Genomic DNA, 19,805 nt, shown 5'->3' on the forward strand with positions numbered 1-19,805 from the left:
CAAGAAACCAGATCCCACTGCATCTCAGTACTCTGCAAGCATTCGCTATTTAGATAGTATGCTCTTCTTACTTTCTTCCTGTCAAAATGGACAATTTCACATTGTTCCACAATACCCCATTTGCCCACTTACTAAATCTATCTACATTCCTTTGTACCTGCCTTATGGCCTCTTTAGAACTTTATTTCCTTCATATTTTTGTGAATCAGCAAATTTAGCAACCCTAGCTTTGGTCCTTTCATTTTACTCTTTTATTTAAATGGTATAAATTTAAGATTCTGTGCTGATCTGTATGGTATACCAGTCATTACAACTTGCAAACCAGAAAATGACCCATTTATATCTTCTTTCTGTCTCCTTTTGCTTAGCCAGACTTTTATCCATACTAATATATTACCATCCAGAACATGAGCTCTTATTTTCTACAATAGCCTTTGATGTGGCATCTTTGCAATCTCAAATTTTGAGGGCAATATATTCAATGTTTCCCTCTTATCTACAGCATGTTAATACATAAAGGAACTCCAATAAATTGGTTAAACACAAATTTCCTTTCACAAAGCCATATTGATTTTGCTTGAGTGCCTTGAATTTTTCTAAGTGTCTTTAGAAATAGCTTCTAACATTTTTGCTTTGTCAGATGTTAAGTCAACTGGTCTGCCGTTTCCTGCTATCTGTCTCCTTCCCTTTTTGAATAGCTACACTCCTATTTTCCAGCCGAATGGAATCTTCCCTAAACCTAGGAGAATTCCAGGGACATGTTTGCTTGTGCTGAACCTATAACTTTGCAACTCACAGGTAAAAGTGTGACCACAGAGTCACAGCGACACCTTTTAGGTGATATGACTGAATTAAATTATATCAGAAGGTTATGAGACTCCAGGAACATACATTAATAAGTGACATTATATTGAAATTGCTCTATATGCACAAGCATTCACTGCATTCTTTAGATACAGCTGCTTGCTAGAATCAGCAGAAATAATTTATCTCAGGAATCTTGACACAACTGTGACACAAATGAAAAAAAGCTCCTATCCCGAATAAACATCTTTACCCACTTGCAACAATACAGCAGTACTGTAACCCATGGTGCATTCTACAGTGTATTGTTATAGATGTAACTGCGCACAAAGGACAATTTCCTCTTTATTGTGTTGTCTGGTTTTCATTCTATTTTTTGCTATAGTGGGATACTCACGATCTATAAAGGGATATATTTGCTGCAGATACTAGAGAATATATATATATAATCGGTATCTAAAAAAAGTCAATGAATTCTGTCCTTGGCTTTTATAATTTTAACCTTCATGCATTAAAATAGAAATTACAACTCAAACCACAAAAAAACTTACACCCAGAGGAAATGTGAATGCATAATGCTAATAATAACAGACAAACTGTCATGTACAATACATAATACTAACTGAGTGTTTTACCTTCTGAAATTGCAACACTGGTCAAGGACACATATATCTATTCCAAGATTTTAAAACTTCAATGAGTGGTTATGAAATAGTACTGACAATATAAAAGCAAGTCCTCTAATTTTCATACATTAAATAAGCACAGGATGAATCAGAGACTGCTATTTTTTCTCCTGAGTGATCAGATCACGACAAAAATAACTTTTTAATAAGATACCACTCAAGGGAGAATAATAGCACTTATCACAGCATGAGTGAAGAGCCAAGAATGACTTGCAATAAGATAACCACTTGCAGATCCTCAGAAATGTTCCAAAAAACCTTTACAAAATGAGTTATTTTGAAGTGGAATGACTCTTATTGTAGAAGACAACAGCCTTTTAAGAAGATCCCCCAAACAACAGAGCTGAATGATTAGTTCGGATTTTAATATTTGCTGTTATTGATTGAAGGAGAACTGCTAAACTGATTACTGTATGTAGAGTTCCCAGAGTTCCTCAGCCCAAAAAAGATTATTGCAATTGTTGAATGTAATTTGAAAATGCACTGCTGCTTGGAATTCAAGGGAATTCAATTTTTTCATATTTTTCAATTAATGTCAACAGGATTTTGAGGAAGAAGTCTCAAAATCTTTGTGTGAAGAAATTTTTCCTAACATCAACCCTGAAGGGTGTAAATTATCTCTCTTATTCTGGACTCCACCATTGGACAAATAATTTCCCTCCACATATCATATCAAAAGGGAGAAATTTTCCCATTTTCAGTTTAAATGTTCTTTTGAGTGAAAGTCATGGCCATGGTTTGGAGCAACATTTCCTTTAATGCAATCTTCCATCTTTTTCTTGATTAGTTATGCAACTGGGGTCTTAGGCCTGCTTCTTGGGGAATTGTGCAGCTGGAAGTGCTCATCACTGCTGAGACCTTTTGGAGTTCATGCCATTGATGTCATATTTAAAGACCAGGTACACATGACTTCAAATGCTGCATATCAGGCATAACCACTTGCATTTGCTGCTTGAGCATTCTCACTACATGGACAGGGACCTGGAGGTCTTGGTAACAAAGTGATGGAGAGGAGGGTTGTCTTTTTTCCTGCAGACGGCTAAAGGAGGCCACATCACCAGACTAAGACTGCATGGATCCAAACTGAATCACATTACTGCACGTGTTATAGCCACTCAATAGTTCTCACCTACCTCATTCTCCCAAACATCTAACCCTCCCTGTCCTCTGCACTTCCAGTTCAGTCAATGGGGAAATCTCATGATTTCTACTGCTCATCCTTCATCTCCCACCTACTCTTTCATCCACTTTCATTATACTCAGTCCCTCCCTTTGTCTCATTGCAGGAAGAAGTGTACCACAACTCCACTGATGTCTCCACAGCTCTCAGACCGAGCTACCCATAATCCCAGAACTAACTGTGGCCCAAACCCTGGATTGCAAGGGAATGTATCCCTAGACTCTGGTAGGACTGAACTCCTGACTGACTATTTGTAAAATCTTGAACTGGAATTGGACAGGCCTCTGGCTGTCATGTTATCCTCTAAAATACCATAGTTCTCCGTTACCTCACTAAGGTCTGTTCCCCTTTGGCACATGTCCCTTGCTTAAAGTCCATGCAGTGCATTTGCTGGTGCATTCTGCCATGTGACCAGGGTGCAGTACAGTGACATGTCCATCCCTTCACTGTTCAGTGCCTTTCCCTCTGTGACAAAAAGTAGTGCAAGCCATAAAGGCTAACAATCTGAAAGTCAGTGCAGATGTCAATGAATATCCGCCAAGAAAACATTGCAAAATAGATAGAGACCGCAGGCTTCAAACTCAATGCAGAGTGAGTGAGGACTAAGAAAGCAAGCAAAAAGCCATAAGGTGCATCCTGTGAATCCCTGTGTGCAAAGTGACTCAGCAGAATCATGCCTTTCATAGGTGTTCCTGAGCTCCAAAGTAAAGTGTTGAAGGGTTGAAGTGGTGTGTAAGTTGATTTGAGACCAGACATGGTGATGTCGTGAGGCTGATCATTTGCCAATGCTTACTTGAGTGAATGAAGGGTAAAGGAGGTGGTGACCACTAAGCATGTAAGGACACTGTTGTTAAGAAATTGTTGAGTGATGGCCAGGTCAAGCATTTAGTAAATGCAGTTACCAAGTACCTTGCTCTGATTTACATGTTAGAAATTTGTAGTGTCGAGATTATCAGGGAAAGAAAGGAAAATTGGAAGTGGCATACAAATAAAGTGAGTTGGGGCTTAAATGAGTTGCTGATACATCGAAATGAGGTAGTTGCGGCTCAAAGGCAACCTCCTGAGGTCATTTAAGGCTTGAAGCAAAAATCACAAAACCTTTTCTCAATGTCAGCATTCTGCTTTTATTATGCTGTCTGCATTCTCCCACTTTTCTTGCCATTGCTCATGCCCAACCAGGGAGGGGAAAATTGCACTCTTACCAGAAGCACCTCAATCAAATTCTTCTCTACGCAAGTGAATATAAACTTCCTATGCACACTATCGTCATAATTTACTTTTTGTTGATTTTAGTGACACTGACCTCCACCTGCTACAAGATCAATAGATCCTTTGCGACCAAAACCATTGGATTCCATGTGCAGGTTCTTTGGGATTTTGGGCAAGAATTTTTATTTTAATGAGATGTCAGTGTTGATGGAAAGAACAGCATTTGTTGTCTGTCCAATGGGAAGGTGGTAGTCAAGTTCTTGAACTGCTGCAGTCCCTCTGTTGAAGGTACACTGACAGTGTTGTTAGGAAAGGAATATTTTTGACTGAGCGACAGTGAAGGAATAACCCTTAAGTCAAGTGCTACTGCTCCCATGTGTCTGCTACCCTTGTTCTGGCCGATAGAGATCATGGTTTTGGCAGCTATCATCTAAGGAGGCTTAATGAATTGTTTCAGGGTACCTTATAACTGGTAAACTGCTGCCATTATGTCCTGGTGCCAGAGAGGGCGAATGGTTAAGATAGTTGATCAGGTGCCAATCAAGTGGGTTGTTTGCCCTCAATGGCAGAGAGCTAATTGAGTGGTGTTTGAGGTGCATTCATCAGGCAGGTGGAGAGTATTCCATTACACTGTTCCTCTTGGGAGAAAAAATGAGCATGAGTATAAGCAATGAAGTGGCAAAATAAAGTACCTCCATTGGAAGTCCTGGGGAGGTGATTAGGTTTTCCAATCGGATATGGACATTGCCCAGTACTTGCAAGGTGGAAATGTTATTTCTACATATCAGTCCCAGCCTGAATGTTTTACAGATTTTGCTACAGGTGTACATAGCTTCAGTACTTGAGGAGTTGGGAATATAAATGAACACTGTGCAATCATCAGTGAACATCCCCACTTCTGACCTTATGATGGAAGGAAGGTCGCTGATGAAGGAGTTGAATATTCCTGAGCCTAGGACACTAGGATCACTAGTATTGATATGTGGGAGCTGCGATGATTGGCCTGTAACACAACAGCCATCTTCCTTTGAGCTAAGTATGGCTCAGACCAGTGAAGAATTTTCCCTAATTTCCACTGACTTCTATTTTTCTGAGGGTCCTTGATGCTACACAGAATCAAATGATGCCTTGCTGCCAAGGTAGTTACTGTCATTTCACCTCTGGAATTAATCTCTTCTGTCCATATTGGGACCCAGGCTGTAATGGAGTCTGGAGGTATTAAGTTCTGACAAGGCTACATATGAACACAACAAGCACCATAAATGACACCTTTCAGCATTTGCTGTTCATTGAAGGGAAACTGATCGGGCAGTCATTGGCTGAATTTGATTCCGTAAGGAATTTTCCATATTAATGTGTAGATGCAAGAGTTGTTGCTGCACAGGGGAAACTTGGTTACAGATGAGGATAATTATTTTTTAATATCCCCAGTAGTGTTCTTGTACACCAAACCCATCACCAAACCCACTCATGGTACTTTTTCTATCTGTTAAACAGCATCAGTAAATAACCTACATTTCCAATTGATCAATGTGGTTAGTTCTGAACGACATGTCTTATTTACTACAGCTGGGATATTATCCAGGGGCCTGACATTTTAGACCACTGCTACACCACTGTGAAAGATGCCTACCGGTCCAGCCCCCACCCTCATCTTGGCAACTCCAATCACAATGCCGTGTTTCTTTTCCTAGCATACAGGAAAAAAACTCAAGCAAGAGACCTCCTCATGGATACAGGTCCAGTGCTGGTCGGAGGAAGCAGAGGATCAACTCCGGTTCTGTCTGGAATCGGCTGATTGGGTCGTGTTCAAACAGACCGCAGGTACCTTGGACGAGTACACCACCACCATCACCGACTTTATCTGCAAGTGTGTGAAGGACTGCATACCGAGGAAGTCAGTCTGGGTGTTCCCCAGCAGGAAACCCTGGATGAATCAGGACATACAAAACCTGCTAAAAACCAGGCATGAGGCCTTCACATCAGGAGACCCACTCAAATAAAAGGAATCCAAGTATGACCTTCTCAGAGCCATTAAGACAGTCAAGGACTAATACCGATCCAAGACAGACACCCGGCGACTATGGCAAGGACTGACTGACATCATGGCTTCTCAAAAGAGACAGTGCAAGATAGCAGACGATGACACATCCCTCACAGATCGTCTCACTGCCTTCTGGCTCGCTTTGAGCAAAATTTCGGTGGAGAGTTTACAGCTATGCCAACAAATTCTGACGAACCTATTGCAACAGTCACTGCATCAGAGGTCAGATCATTTTTTTCTTCATGTGAATCTAAGGAAAGCGATGGGACCGGACGGAGTACCAGGCCATGCACTCAGAGCACGTGCAGATCAACTGGCAGAGGTCTTCTTCAACCTCTTTCTGCAGCAGGCCACTGTCCCTGCCTGTTTCAAGAGGGCCAACATCATCCCTGTGCCTAAGAAGGCTTATAATGCCTAGTGGCCCTAACTTCAGTGGTTATGAAGTGCTTTGAAAGGCTGTTCATAGCATTAATCAAACTCCCCACTATTCCTGACGCACAGTTGAAAAATGTGGTGCTGGAAAAACACAGCAGGCAAGGCAGCATCCGAGAAGCAGGAGAATTGAGGTTTTGGGCATAAGCCCTTCTTCAGGAATGAGGCTGGTATGCCAAGCGGGCTGAGATAAAAGGTAGGGGGGAGGGAATTTGGGGGAGAGGCGCTGGGAATACGATAGGTGGAAGGAGATGAGGGTGAGGGTGATAGGCCGGAGAGGGGGTAGGGGCGGAGAAGTCGGGAAGAAGATTGCAGGTCAAGAGGGCGGTGCTGAATCCGAGGGTTGGGAGTGAGATAAGGTGGGGGGAGGGGAAATGAGGAAGCTGGAGAAATCTACATTCATCCCGTGTGGTTGGAGGGTTCCAAGGCGGAAGATGAGGCGCTCTTCCTCCAGGCGTCGTGTGGCCAGGGTCTGGCGATGGAGGAGGCCAAGGACCTGCATGTCATTGGCGGAGTGGGACGGGGAGCTAAAGCGTTCAGCCATGGGGCGGTTGGGTTGGTTGGTGCGGGTGTCCCAGAGGTGTTCCCTGAAACGTTCCGCAAGTAGGCGGCCTGTCTCCCCAATGTAGAGGAGACCACATCGGGTGCAGTGGATACTGTAAATGATGTGTGTGGACGTGCAGGTGAATCTGCGATGGATATAGAAGGATCCATTGGGGCCTTGGAGGGAGGTGAGGGGGGAGGTGTGCGCGCAAGTTTTGCACTTCTTGCAGTTGCAGGGGAAGGTGCCGGGATTGGAAGGTGGGTTGGTGGGGGGTGTGGACTTGACGAGGGAGTCACGGAGGGAGTGGTCTTTTCAGAACGCTGATAGGGGAGGGGAGGGAACTATATCCCTGGTGTTGGGGTCCGTTTGGAGGTGGCGGAAATGACGGAGGATGATATGATGTAAATGGAGGTTGGTGGGGTGGTAGGTGAGGACCAGTGGTGTTCTGTCCTGGTGGCGATTGGAGGGGCGGGGTTTAAGGGCAGAGGTGCGGGAAGTGGAGGAGATGCGGTGGAGAGCGTCGTCGAACACTTCGGAGGGGAAATTGCGATCTTTGAAGAAGGAGGCCATTTAAGTAGTTCAGAAGTGGAATTGGTCCTTCTGGGAGCAGATGCGGCGGAGGTGGAGGAATTGGGAATATGGGATGGCATTTTTACAGGGGGCATGGTGGGAGGAGGTGTAATCTAGGTAGCTGTGGGAGTCAGTCGGTTTATAGTAAATGTCTAGGTAATAGTAAATGTCTGTGTTGAGTCGGTCGCCCGAGATAGAAATGGAGAGGTCTAGAAAGGGGAGGGTGGAGTCTGAGATGGTCCAGGTCGATTTGAGGTCGAGGTGGAAAATGTTAGTAAAGTGGATGAACTGTTCAACCCTCTCATGGGAGCACGAGGTAGCGCCAATACAATCACCGATGCAGCGGAGGAAAAGGTGGGGGGTGGTACCAGTGTAGCTGCGGAAGATGGACTGTTCCACATATCCAACGAAGAAACAGGCATAGCTGGGGCCCATGCGGGTGCCCATGGCTACTCCTTTGGTTTGGAGGAAGTGGGAGGATTGGAAAGAGAAGTTGTTCAGAGTGAGGACCAGTTCAGTCAGTCGAAGGAGGGTGTCAGTGGAAGGGTATTGGTTGGGTCGGCGGAAGAGGAAGAAGCAGAGGGCTTGGAGGCCTTCGTGATGGGGGATGGAAGTGTATAGGGACTGGATGTCCATCGTGAAGATAAGGCGTTGGGGGCCGGGGACGCAAAAATCGTGGAGGAGGTGGAGGGCGTGGATGGTGTCCCGAACGTAGGTGGGGAGTTCTTGGACTAAGGGGGACAGGACAGTGTCGAGGTATGCAGAGATAAGTTCGGTGTGGCAGGAGCAGGCTGAGACAATGGGTCGGCCGGGGCAGTCGGGTTTGTGGATTTTGGGTAGGAGGTAGAAACAGGCGGTGTGGCGTTGTGGGACTATGAAGTTGGAGGCAGTGGATTGGAGATCTCCTGAGGTGATGAGGTTATGGATGGTTTGGGAGATGATGGTTTGGTGGTGTGAGGTGGGGTCATGGTCAAGGGGGCAGTAGGAGGAGGTGTCCGCGAGTTGGCATCTAGCTTCAGCGGTGTAAAGATCGGTGCACCAAACTACCACTGCGCCTCCCTTGTCTGCTGATTTGATGGTGAGGTTGGGGTTGGAGCGGAGGGAGTGGAGGACTGCGTGTTGTGAGGGTGAGAGGTTGGAGTGGGTGAGAGGGGTGGACAGGTTGAGGCGGTCAATGTCGCGGCAGCAGTTGGATATGAAGAGATCGAGGGCAGGTAAGAGGCCAGCACGGGTGTCCAGTAGATGGGGTGTGTTGGAGGCGGGAGAAGGGGTCATCAGAGGGTGGGCAAGAGTCCTTGTTGAAGAAGTAGGCGCGGAGGCGAAGGCGGCGGAAGAATTGTTCGATGTCTCGCCACATGTCGAACTCATTGATCCGGGAACGTAGAGGGATGAAGGTGAGGCCTCTGCTGAGGACTGATTGTTCATCCTCAGAAAGGGGAGGTCTGGAGGGATAGTGAAAATACGCCAGGGCTGGGAGCTAGGACCTGGTGTGGGGCTGGAGCTGGGAGTGGGGACGGAGTCGATCGTGAGGGCGGTGATCGACGTGGTGGCGGAGATCGATATGGGGGCGATGTAGTCCTTGAGCAGGTGAGTGTCATCACTGGGGGTGGAAGTGGCTGCGGCGACGGCCACTCCAGGGGTGGAAGTGGCGCGCCAGGCAGAAACAGCGCTGATCCCGGTGCCCGTGGATCCCGCGGTGGCCGCGTATCTGTCGGCGATGGTCTTCCTGGCGTTTGTGGAGGCGGTTGTCTGGGCAGCGATCGCGGAGGCTGCATGGTCAGTGGTGGCTGTTGTCCATGCGACGGTGGGGGCGGAAGTGACGTCACCATTTGTCGTGGCGGTGTTGGCTGCAGTGGCTGCATGGGCAATGGCACCCGAGCGGTTCCGGAGGTCGCGAGAAGGTTCTGGAACGGTCGAGGAATCCGGAGTGTGGGGGTGAGTACATGAAAGTTTTTTGTATTAACTTTCTTTGATATTCGATATGGCTAGGAAAAAACGTTTGTTCAGTGTATGAATCCTTCTGAGGATGAAGAACAGCAAAGGTCCTTTGCAGGTCTGGGAGAGTGTTGTCCTGAGCTGGGGCAGGGCTGACTGCAGGGAGTGGAGGGTGGAGGATCCGGAGGGAGGTCTGTTGTTGGAGGCTTTGGATTTGTTGCAGGTACAGGTTGTCCTGGTTGGGTCCAAATTGTGTTGGTTTCAATATAGTCCGGAGTCCATGCGGGGTCAGTCGGTTCTGTAGACAGGTGCTGAGGAAGGAGATTGCCCATAAGCAGATGCTGGGGAAAGAGACCCACTCCAATTTGCCTATCGAACTAACAGATCCACGTCAGATGCCATATCATTTGCCCTTCACTCCTCCCTAGAACATCTTGACAGCAAGAACAGCTATGTAAGAATCCTACTCATTAACTACAGTTCAGCTTTCAACACTATTATCTCCTTGAGACTGATTACTAAACTTAGTGATCTCGGACTAAGCCCCACTCTCTGCAACTGGATCCTCAGTTTCCTGACCCACAGGCCACAATCAGTGAGGATTGTGGACAATATTTCATCCTCACTAACACTCCACACTGGAGCCCCCAGTGTACTCACTTTGCCAAGTGCCAAACTAATGCCATTTACAAGTTCGCTGATGACAGCACCATAGTCGGTCGAATCTCAGATGGCGACGAAACAGTCTACAGACGGGAGGTGGAAGACTGGAAAAATGGTGCACTGAGAACAACCTAGCTCTCAATGCCAGCAAAACCAAGGAACTCATTATTGACTTTCAGCAGGATGTTACTCATGCCCCCCTACACATTAGCAACACAGAGGTGGAACAAGTGGAGAGTGTGTACATCCTGGGAGTGATCATCCACAACAAACTTCCTTGGACTCTTCATGCGAATGCACATATTACAAAGGTCCAACATGGTCGCTTCTTCCTCAGGCAGCTGAGAAAGTTTGGCATGACAGTGAATACCCTTGCCAACTTTTATAAGTGCACCATCGAGAGCATTCTATCTGGATGTATCACTACCTGATATGACAACTGTACCATTCAAGATCGGAGATGTTTACAGAGAGTGGTGAACTCAGCCTGGACAATCACAAAGGCCAACCTTCCATCTGTAGAATCCATCTGTAGAATTCTGGCGGCCCGCTGTCAAAGAAAGGCCACCAGAATTCTCAAAGATCCATCCCATCCTGGCAATGTTTTTCTACAAGCTCTACCATCGGGGAGAAGATACAGAAGCCTGAACAAACACACCAGCCATTTTCGAAACAACAGTTTCTACCCTATTGTTGTTAGAATACTGAAAGGACTCACAAACTCTTAACATTTGCCTATATCCGTGTTTTTGTTTTCGCTGCTGTTTACCTATTATTTACTTATTTATATTATTTAACTATGCAATCTGCCTGTATTGCAAGACAAGTGCTCACAAGACAAAGCTTTTCACTGTACCTCAGTACACGTGACAATAAATTCAATTCAACTATAATCATAGAATCTCTACAATGCAGAAAGAGACTACTTGGCCTATTGAGTCTGCACTGATCATCTGAAGAGCATCCCACCCATTCACAGTCCCTTACCCTATCCCCATAACCCTTTATTTTCCATGGTTAATCCATCAAGCCTGCATATCTTTGGACTGCAGGAGGAAGCCAGAGCCCTCAGAGGAAATCCACACAGACATGAGGAGAATGTGTAAACTCCATGCAGACAGTCACCCAAGGTTGGAACTGAACTCAGGTTCCTAGAGCTTTGAAGCAGCAGTGCTAACCACTGAGCCACTATGCAGCTGGGCCCAGCAGGGTTCTTAGCAATACAGAGGAACCTTGATCATCCGAACCACCTCAGGCAGGTAGTATTTTGTTTAGATAATCAAATGCCAGATAACACAGTTTAGCCAAACATTGGGGCCTTGCGATCTTATCCGGATAACATGAAATTCAGATAATCGAATGTCAGATAATCGAGGTTCCTCTGCAGTGGGAATTGTCCATCTGCTTTTTATGCCACCCACTTGAGCTAAAGGCTAACATTTTTATTGAGGGTCTCTTTGACTTTTCCTCACTCGTAGGTAATCACATTCGACTGATTGTTGGTATCTCAATTCATTTTTTGAGAGGCCTACCTGCAGGGGGAATCACAGGGAAATTGTCATACTCTACAGCATTTTGGCATTCTGTCTTATTGCACTGTGCATCTGTTCCAAGGTTCGAATAATTTCATTTCAGTGAGAGCCAAAAGGCAAAATCTTCCAAGAAGCTTAATGAAAACATGGAAAGCAAAATTTCAATTGCATAATACCACTATGCAAAATGGTTTTAAGATTTAAAATAATATTTATCTGTAAAATTTCAGCTAATTGTCACCAGACTATTTTAATGAACACATCTATAGGTTTATTATCTTTGACCGAGGTATCTTATTTTCTTCTATTATTTGCGTGCAATATAGTCAGGAAATAGTAGAGGGATAAAAAGGAAATCTTTAAAGATAAAAATGGTTTGGAATCATTTTACAATCTAGCAGGGTAACAGTACAGTACAATGTAACAGGATACAATATCATGAATCAATGGTTAAAATAGCATTGACTCCTGTCTGAACTGTGCTATCCTAAGCAGTACATGCTGCCAAGGAACTGCTCATAATATCTCACATGGTGTTTTTATGTTGCCAGGAAAGATAGCCAGTGGGATACTCCACCAGTGATGACATTGTTTCATTGTGGCTATATATCAGAAAACTGTTGAGTTTAGCATGAAGATCATTTCTTAGAATATGATTCCTTTTTAGACATCTCAGACTGTCCCACTGCTGCACTCTTAATATAAAACCAATAATAGTAGCAATATGAAAGGTTTCAGTATTTGCTGGATAGGCAACAATTGGATCATTGAGCTGGGATAGACCATCTAGAAACTTTGTACTTCCATAAAATGCAAGCACGAATCTTCATATAGCTTTCATAGAAAGAATGGTTCAAATACAGTCACTGGATTCTCATAAAAGTTTGATTGAAGAGATGAGAGAGAAACTAAGCCAGTTTTATTCCACAATCATTCCTTTCCAACAAGCAATATACCATGGTACTAATTTATCTTTCGATATTGAGAATATGTCAAGGAAATATGCTACTGAAAACAGATTGTATTAATCTGCCATATTATGATGCTCAGCTAATTCAAATGTTGTCCAGTTTTTGTGAGAACTTTTCATATGAATGAAATACTTGACTTCTACTCACTAATATTTGATTTGTTTTAATGTTGTAAAACATGTTAGGTATCAAGGAATATACTTTCCAAACATTACAAATGTTTAGCTGCGCTCCAACAACATTCTTCCCTGTGCATTTTCCAGATCGGTGTTAGCTTATTTAGAGTAAAATGTAAATACCTTTCCAAATGGCATTTCAGAAAATAAAACGGAAACTTATTTAGCATTCATATACTGCTTGTAAAATAACCTTCTAATAATATTAAAGTTGTGTTTTGATAAAATGGCAACATGGTGGCTCAGTGGTTAGCACTGCTGCTTCATAGCACCAGAGCCCCAGGTTCAATTTCAGCCTCAGACGACTGTCTGTGTGGAGTTTGCACATTCTCCCCGAGTCTGTGTGGGTTTCCTCCCACAGTCCAAAGATGTGCAGGTCAGGTCAATTGGCAGTGCTAAATTGCCCATAGTGTTAGGTGCATTAGTCAGATGGAAATGGGTCTGGATGGGTTACTCTGTGGAGGGTTGATGTGGACTGGTTGGGCCGAAGGGCCTGTTTTCCACACTGTAGGTAATCTAATCTAAAAAAACTTCATAGTAGATAAAATGTTGAAATTGAGCTTTGTTAGCATTCAATGGTTATTAATTGATAGCTCATTAAAATTGTATGTCATTCTTCTAATGTCTTAATAATACAAATACATGAAAGTTTTAATGTCTATGTATTTAACAGATAATATACAGGCAACAGAACCCAACAAAAACAATTTAATATGTTCATAAGTGCCACATGGTTACTAGAGCAATAGTTTATCAATTAATTTACCTGTTGACATATTAACTGACATAGAATGTTTTGCATTCAGATTACAAACATTTTAAAATGTTATCACTGTATATGACCTAGATGGAGATATTCTGGGCAGACATTACACTGCACAAATCTAAGTGTAAATTTACTGCAATGAAAGGAGTTTCCTTTAGCAGATCACAGCATTTCCCTACCTGTGTTGCCCAGAGCTGTAGTACCATTGCTCGTTCCTGCATATCATGATGTATGCCCAGTTCCTGAAGATGATTACAGTAGCTTTCAAGCCAATTGCTTCTATTCACTTTTGTCTTTAGATTCTCCACTGACAACAACCGCCATAGGTATTTCTTTACTGAGGCAGCTTCCTTCTTTTCATCTATCAAAATTAAAATATGTAATTTATTTGCCAACCTGCTTATTTGCCAAAGGTGCTTTCAAAATATGAAACAGATAAAAGGGTAAACATTAGAAGCAACATAGATGATTTGTTAATGGTCACTCACCAGCAGATAACATGGAGCGAGCTAATTTTATCAAGAGTTGGTCTAGTTTCTTGTATATCTCGTAGACTTGAGCTGAATGAATTCTATCCTTAACTCTTGATGCTTGCTGATTAGTTTGTGCAGCCTCATTTCCATACAGTGTAAGATATCCTGCCCTAATTAAACAATGGGAATCAACATTACATCTGGTAGTTGAAATTTCAGGGACTGATTGTTGATAGAATTATAGAAAATAAACAATTTTTCCAAAATGATTTAAAATCTGCTTCAGAATTCATCAGGGGCATTTCATTTTAAATGACTTTGCTCATATGTATATACAATAAATAACTTATTTCTTGTTTTTCATGAAAGCAATTCATAATCTTCACAAGCTATAATGAAAGGACCTATTTTCTGAGCAGTGACATTAACAGCACAGGTACTTGGAAATTGTTTAGAAACACAGTCCGTCATGTGCCATAGGCGAGAGGTAATATAAATTTAAACTGCTGCTGAAAAGGAGCAAAAACATTATTGCAATTTTAAACTCATTGTTAATAATATGTGGATAAGCTCAAACACAGTTTTCCATGATTTTCACTGTCTTAACTTCATTTATATTAAAGGTCTTTTGGAGAGCATCATTCAATGGAACGAGGGAATCAACATTTAATTGGAGATCTGTGATTTTTTAAATACTACAATGTGACATTATCAGTTTAGTAATGGTTTTTAGGACAAGGTTTATCATTATCCAATTTTCTTTTAGATATTTGAAGACAGTATTGGCAGAGTTATTTTCAGTTCGGCATTTATAATTTACAACAGGGACCTGCAGTGGGAACCTCATTAATTCTGCATCATTTGGGGAAGGAAGAAAGAGGAGATATTAGGCATCTGAGTTGACATTTGTGACAGCCTTTTGCTTTTGCAGTTTATATCTAAGGTGAAGCCAAATATGCCTTCGTATCTATGGGGAAAGCTATTTTGCCTGTCATTTGAGAAACAGTGATACCGACAGCACAAATAGAAATGCTGGAAAATCCTGGCTGAGCTGGCAACATATGAGAAGAAAAAGCAGAGTTAACATTCGAGTCCAGTGACCCTTCTTCAGAACTCAGTTCAGTTCCAACATAGTTTGGGGTTGGGAGCCCTGTTCGACCCCAATGTTGTTCGACTCCAACACATTGTCCAACATTGTGACATCTCAACTGGTGGTGGGTGGCACGGTGGCACAGTGGTTAGCACTGCTGCCTCACAGCGCTGGAGACCCGGGTTCAGTTCCCGCCTCAGGCGACTGACTGTGTGGAGTTTGCACGTTCTCCCCATGTTTGCGTGGGTTTCCTCCGGGTGCTCCGGTTTCCTCCCACAATCCAAAGATGTGCAGGTCAGGTGAATTGGTCATGCTAAATTGCCCGTAGTGTTAGGTAAGGGGTAAATGTAGGGGTATGGGTGGGTTGCGCTTCGGCGGGGCGGTGTGGACTTGTTAGGCCGAAGGGCCTGTTTCCACACTGTAAGTAATCTAATCTAATCTAATCTAATCAACTAAGTATGATGTCAGTGTATGCTGAAATATGATTTTTAATTAACTTCTCCTTATAGATTGCCTGTGATGCTACTTATATTTAATTGGATACGATGTGTTTCTATACCCTCACAAGTGGTTATTTTGGTACTAAGCTGGAGGAGAAAGTGAGGTCTGCAGATGCTGGAGATCAGAGATGGAAATGTGTTGCTGGAAAAGCGCAGCAGGTCAGGCAGCATCTAGGGAACAGGAGAATCGACGTTTCGGGCATTAACCCTTCTTCAGCCCCTGAAGAAGGGCTTATGCCCGAAACATCGATTCTCCTGTTCCCTAGATGCTGCCTGACCTGCTGCGCTTTTCCAGCAACACATTTCCATCCTTGGTACTAAGCTGGCCCTGTGTTGTAAATTTTGAAGTACTGAATTGGTTATTCAGTGCTTGTGATGTTCCAAGGTTGTGTAGTATCTTTTAAATGCAAATCCACTATTAATTATTTCAGTGTAGATCTAGATTAATTTTAGGATGCTCCTGGAGTCTATGATATAACTATCCTTTGATTTTAACCAATAATCCTTCAATATGCCTGTCTTAATTTAAAATTGTTTTGATTCAAGATTCTAATTAGATATATTTTATTCTATAATACTCCATATCTCATTAGCTGGTGTATTTGACTGACATTTTTACAACATAATCTTATATTCTCTTTTGTTTCTGAATGCCACAATATGAGCACAGTGATATTTACAGCTGAACAGTAAAACGTATCCTACTCGAGGCCTTATGTCAAAAAAAAACTTTTTTGAAGAAAGGACTAGTCTAATTTGTTCATGCATATACTCTTCTAGAAATAATTTTAACATGAAAAATAGTTTACACAGATATCAGATTAAAATCTACAAAGCACAGAAATCTCATTTTAGCAACTACCTGAACATAACATCATAACAGAAGTTGAATAATCCTTCTTTCTTCCAGACATTCTTTGTTCCATTTTCATCAATCAGTAAAATTGTTTTCAGATTAGACAGAAATGCCTGTGTCAATGATGAAAGACTTTTGCCTTGTAACTGCCTAAGATAAATAAAAATAATCGGCATTGGTGTACATAAAATGCAGGTTATACACATAATTTCCAGTTTCCAGAACAAGCATTAACTCACTAAATAACTAAATCAACTACACATTTCTATGAATTTAATACATATTAAATGCTATAAATGAACACTTTTTTGTTTAAAGTTTATTGGAAAAATTGATAGAAGGTGTCCAATATGCAAGAGGAATTTTAATAATAAACTTTGGATACTCTGTTATTTATCTTCTAACTATCATCCTTCTCAATCTTTACAAAACAATATTTTGGCTGATTAAATGCCAATATACAATTGTTATTGTAAGCTCTCTGGTTTTGTTTCATACTGAGTAGCTCCAGAATAAGGAGCGAGAGATATCTTCTGGAGAACTAATCTTATTTGATTTAATATGAACATCTCCTTAATATCCAATGTATACTACATAAGGTCAAAATTGGAGCAAAATCAAAACTGCTTCAGAACTTAGTTTGCCATTCTTTACATGGAAAATCCCTGTTTACCTCCATGGATATTTTGGCACGTTTTGAATATCTTTGCACTATATAAAGGAGATGAAAACAATTGTTTTCAGCATGTAAAGAACAAAATTTGCAACCTTGCCAAACTTGCCTCCATTGATAGAGAGTGAGAATTTGTCTAAAAACTAGCTTCGAGAAGCAGCACTACCTTTTACAAGCATTGGCTAAATTTGTGTGCTGCTAAATAATCGACAGAATGAAGTGTGCACAAACCTTTAAGTAAGCTAAAAATAGCTACAGATACTGTAAACATTTTAGTGGTACTGATAATCAGAATGCACTTCAAACATCTGTGAAAATTAAATCTGAAAATCAATAGTAAGCAAAGGTAAGCACTTTTAATTACATGAGTTTTACTTAGATTTATTTGTTATTTTATACCTTAATATTTTCTCATAGGATATAATAAAGAACATTAATTGAATAATTGTGTCTTTAGGAAGCAATCGATATTTGCTCCAATTTGAACTCAAAAGCTTATTACACTCCATCTGAAATTAACTAGGCTGTCAAATGGTCTAAAGCTACATTGTTTAGATCACAGAACATTCTTAGGTTTCATTTTTGTGCCATTGGCATCTACTGACAGAACAAGGACAATGTGATCTTAACCAACAATGAAGCTGTGGTAAACAGTTTGCAAATCATTTTATAATAGGTTTTGCCAATCAGATTGACCAGAGTTTTGGTCAGATGCTACGCAAAGTGATTTTCAGACTCCCAGAATGATTTTGATAGGTCTGAATTTACTGATCATGCTAATAATCACTTTTAAGTGGCCTTATGAAGAGCTATTATGTGAGTAGAAGTGATCATTTTCCCTTTATGCTAAATTTCTCAGGAATGTAATAAATTCCTTTAAGAAACAGATCACATATCCATACGTTGCAAAGAAACATTCACCACAATAATCATCCAGAGACAATATTCAAGATTTTTAACTACACTGTCCCCATGGGAAGCCAGAGATAGAAACCCAATCAATTGTCACAGGCAAAATTGACACAATTATTGTCATGATTCACTTGAGAAAGTGTGCTAATTCCTGAACCTCACTACTCCCAGGGGCATCACAAATATTACAGATGTAATCAACTTACTCAAAGTCTTCAAATTTCTTTTAAAAAGCAGAAAAAAGTGCAGATGCTGTAAATCAAAAACAGAAACACTCAGCTGATCTGGAAGCATTTGTGGAGAGAAATCAGAGTTAACGTTTTGGGTAGAGTGACCCTTCCTGAGTTCTGAGATGTCAAGCTGAAATATTAAGCGATTTCTCTTCACAGATGTTGCCAGACCTGCTGAGCTTTTCCAGCAATTTCTGTTTTTGTCTCTAATTTTCCTGTCTGATGAAACTGACTCGGTTTTTCTACATAAAACAAAACTATTTCTCACAGATAAATCAATTCTAATCACAGAACAACAAAAAATATAACTCTACCAACTTAAAAGTCTAACTTCTTCTAAACTCCTACACTCGTATGTAGGCAGACACAGATGAACAAACAAATACAGATGTTATAGGTGGAATTAAAAAGGTATTAGGGAACAGAGATCAATAGCACCCATCTACAGGATTCAATGAAATCCTGTTCTTTACTGAAGGCACAGAGCATTGGATACTCAAATTACTCAGTCTCGAGTTATAGGCAACAGCTAATCACAAATGGTGGAAGAGAATAGCTAGTTATTGTTTAATTCTTTTTCTTCCTTAGAAGGAGAGAAAAGGGTGCTATCTATCTGCAGTTTGTGAGCTTTTTGTCTCTGGATTGTTGACACAGAGGTTGCTCAGCTGTTCAAGAGGAAATTAGAGAGTTGTTCTCATACTAATGAGACTGGCCCACACAACTGGTCGTGGTTGAAAAAACAGTCAACAGTTTGTCTATAGGCAAACCTTGCTCTAAACACAAATTAAGACTGGTGTTAAATCTCAAACATCTTCCCTCATTACTTGAACAATGTAACAGTGTAAATACAGCACATACTGGTTTCCAGTAACCTGTTTTCAAAAGTGCAACATCTCCTTTCAATGTCTTTGATTTAAAGGATTGCTACATTTTGGTCTACAATCCACAATAAAGTAAATTACAAAGATATTGTCTATATACTTCAGGTCCTGACACATGTCCCTTCAATTAGACTGGAAAAGCATAGCTATCTCTTCAGTAATATCTCAGAAGGATCCAGAACAAAAGAACCTGAGGGCAGTGGTGCCTTTCACAGCCACTGAAGATGTGTGACCAGATCTTCAGCAGACAGCAAGTCTTCTTCAGGAGGCTGCAGATATTTGCAACAACCTGGCACGACAATCTCAATCTCTGGACCCAATGTTTCTCCATCGAGTCATGGAAGTTGAGCCTCTGCCTGAGCACCCAAGTACTTGAGAAACATCTGTAATTTCAACCTTTATGCTCCTTCTTTCCTTGGCTTACTGAACATAGAATATAGAACATAAAACAGTCCAGCACAGTTCAGGTCGTTTGGCCTTGATATTGTGCTGATCTTTTATCCTACTCTAAGATTCAAATAAAGGACATACCTTTCATTTTACTATCACCCATGTGCCTATCCAAGAGTTTTTAAATGTCCCTAATTTATCTGACTCTACTATCACTGCACCGATCACTCTTTGTGAACCAAGTTTCTCCATAACTGGATGTTGCTGCTGACAATGGTCATCATGTTT

At 41.8% G+C, this 19,805-nt stretch overlaps 1 protein-coding gene across 1 annotated transcript in view; it reads right to left on the bottom strand.

The window, feature by feature from the left end:
• ptgis (prostaglandin I2 (prostacyclin) synthase) overlaps window positions 1–19,805 on the bottom strand; it is an 83,866-nt gene that overhangs the window by 23,720 nt on the left and 40,341 nt on the right. The window contains exons 4-6 of the mRNA XM_043710373.1: window positions 16,438–16,581; window positions 14,001–14,155; window positions 13,692–13,873 (exon numbers count right to left, since the gene is read on the bottom strand). Coding sequence (XP_043566308.1) covers window positions 13,692–13,873; window positions 14,001–14,155; window positions 16,438–16,581 — 481 coding nt within the window. The remainder of the gene's footprint in view (window positions 1–13,691; window positions 13,874–14,000; window positions 14,156–16,437; window positions 16,582–19,805) is intronic.

The sequence above is a fragment of the Chiloscyllium plagiosum genome, chromosome 20 (assembly GCF_004010195.1).
Source record: "Chiloscyllium plagiosum isolate BGI_BamShark_2017 chromosome 20, ASM401019v2, whole genome shotgun sequence".
Taxonomy (NCBI): Eukaryota; Metazoa; Chordata; class Chondrichthyes; order Orectolobiformes; family Hemiscylliidae; genus Chiloscyllium; species Chiloscyllium plagiosum.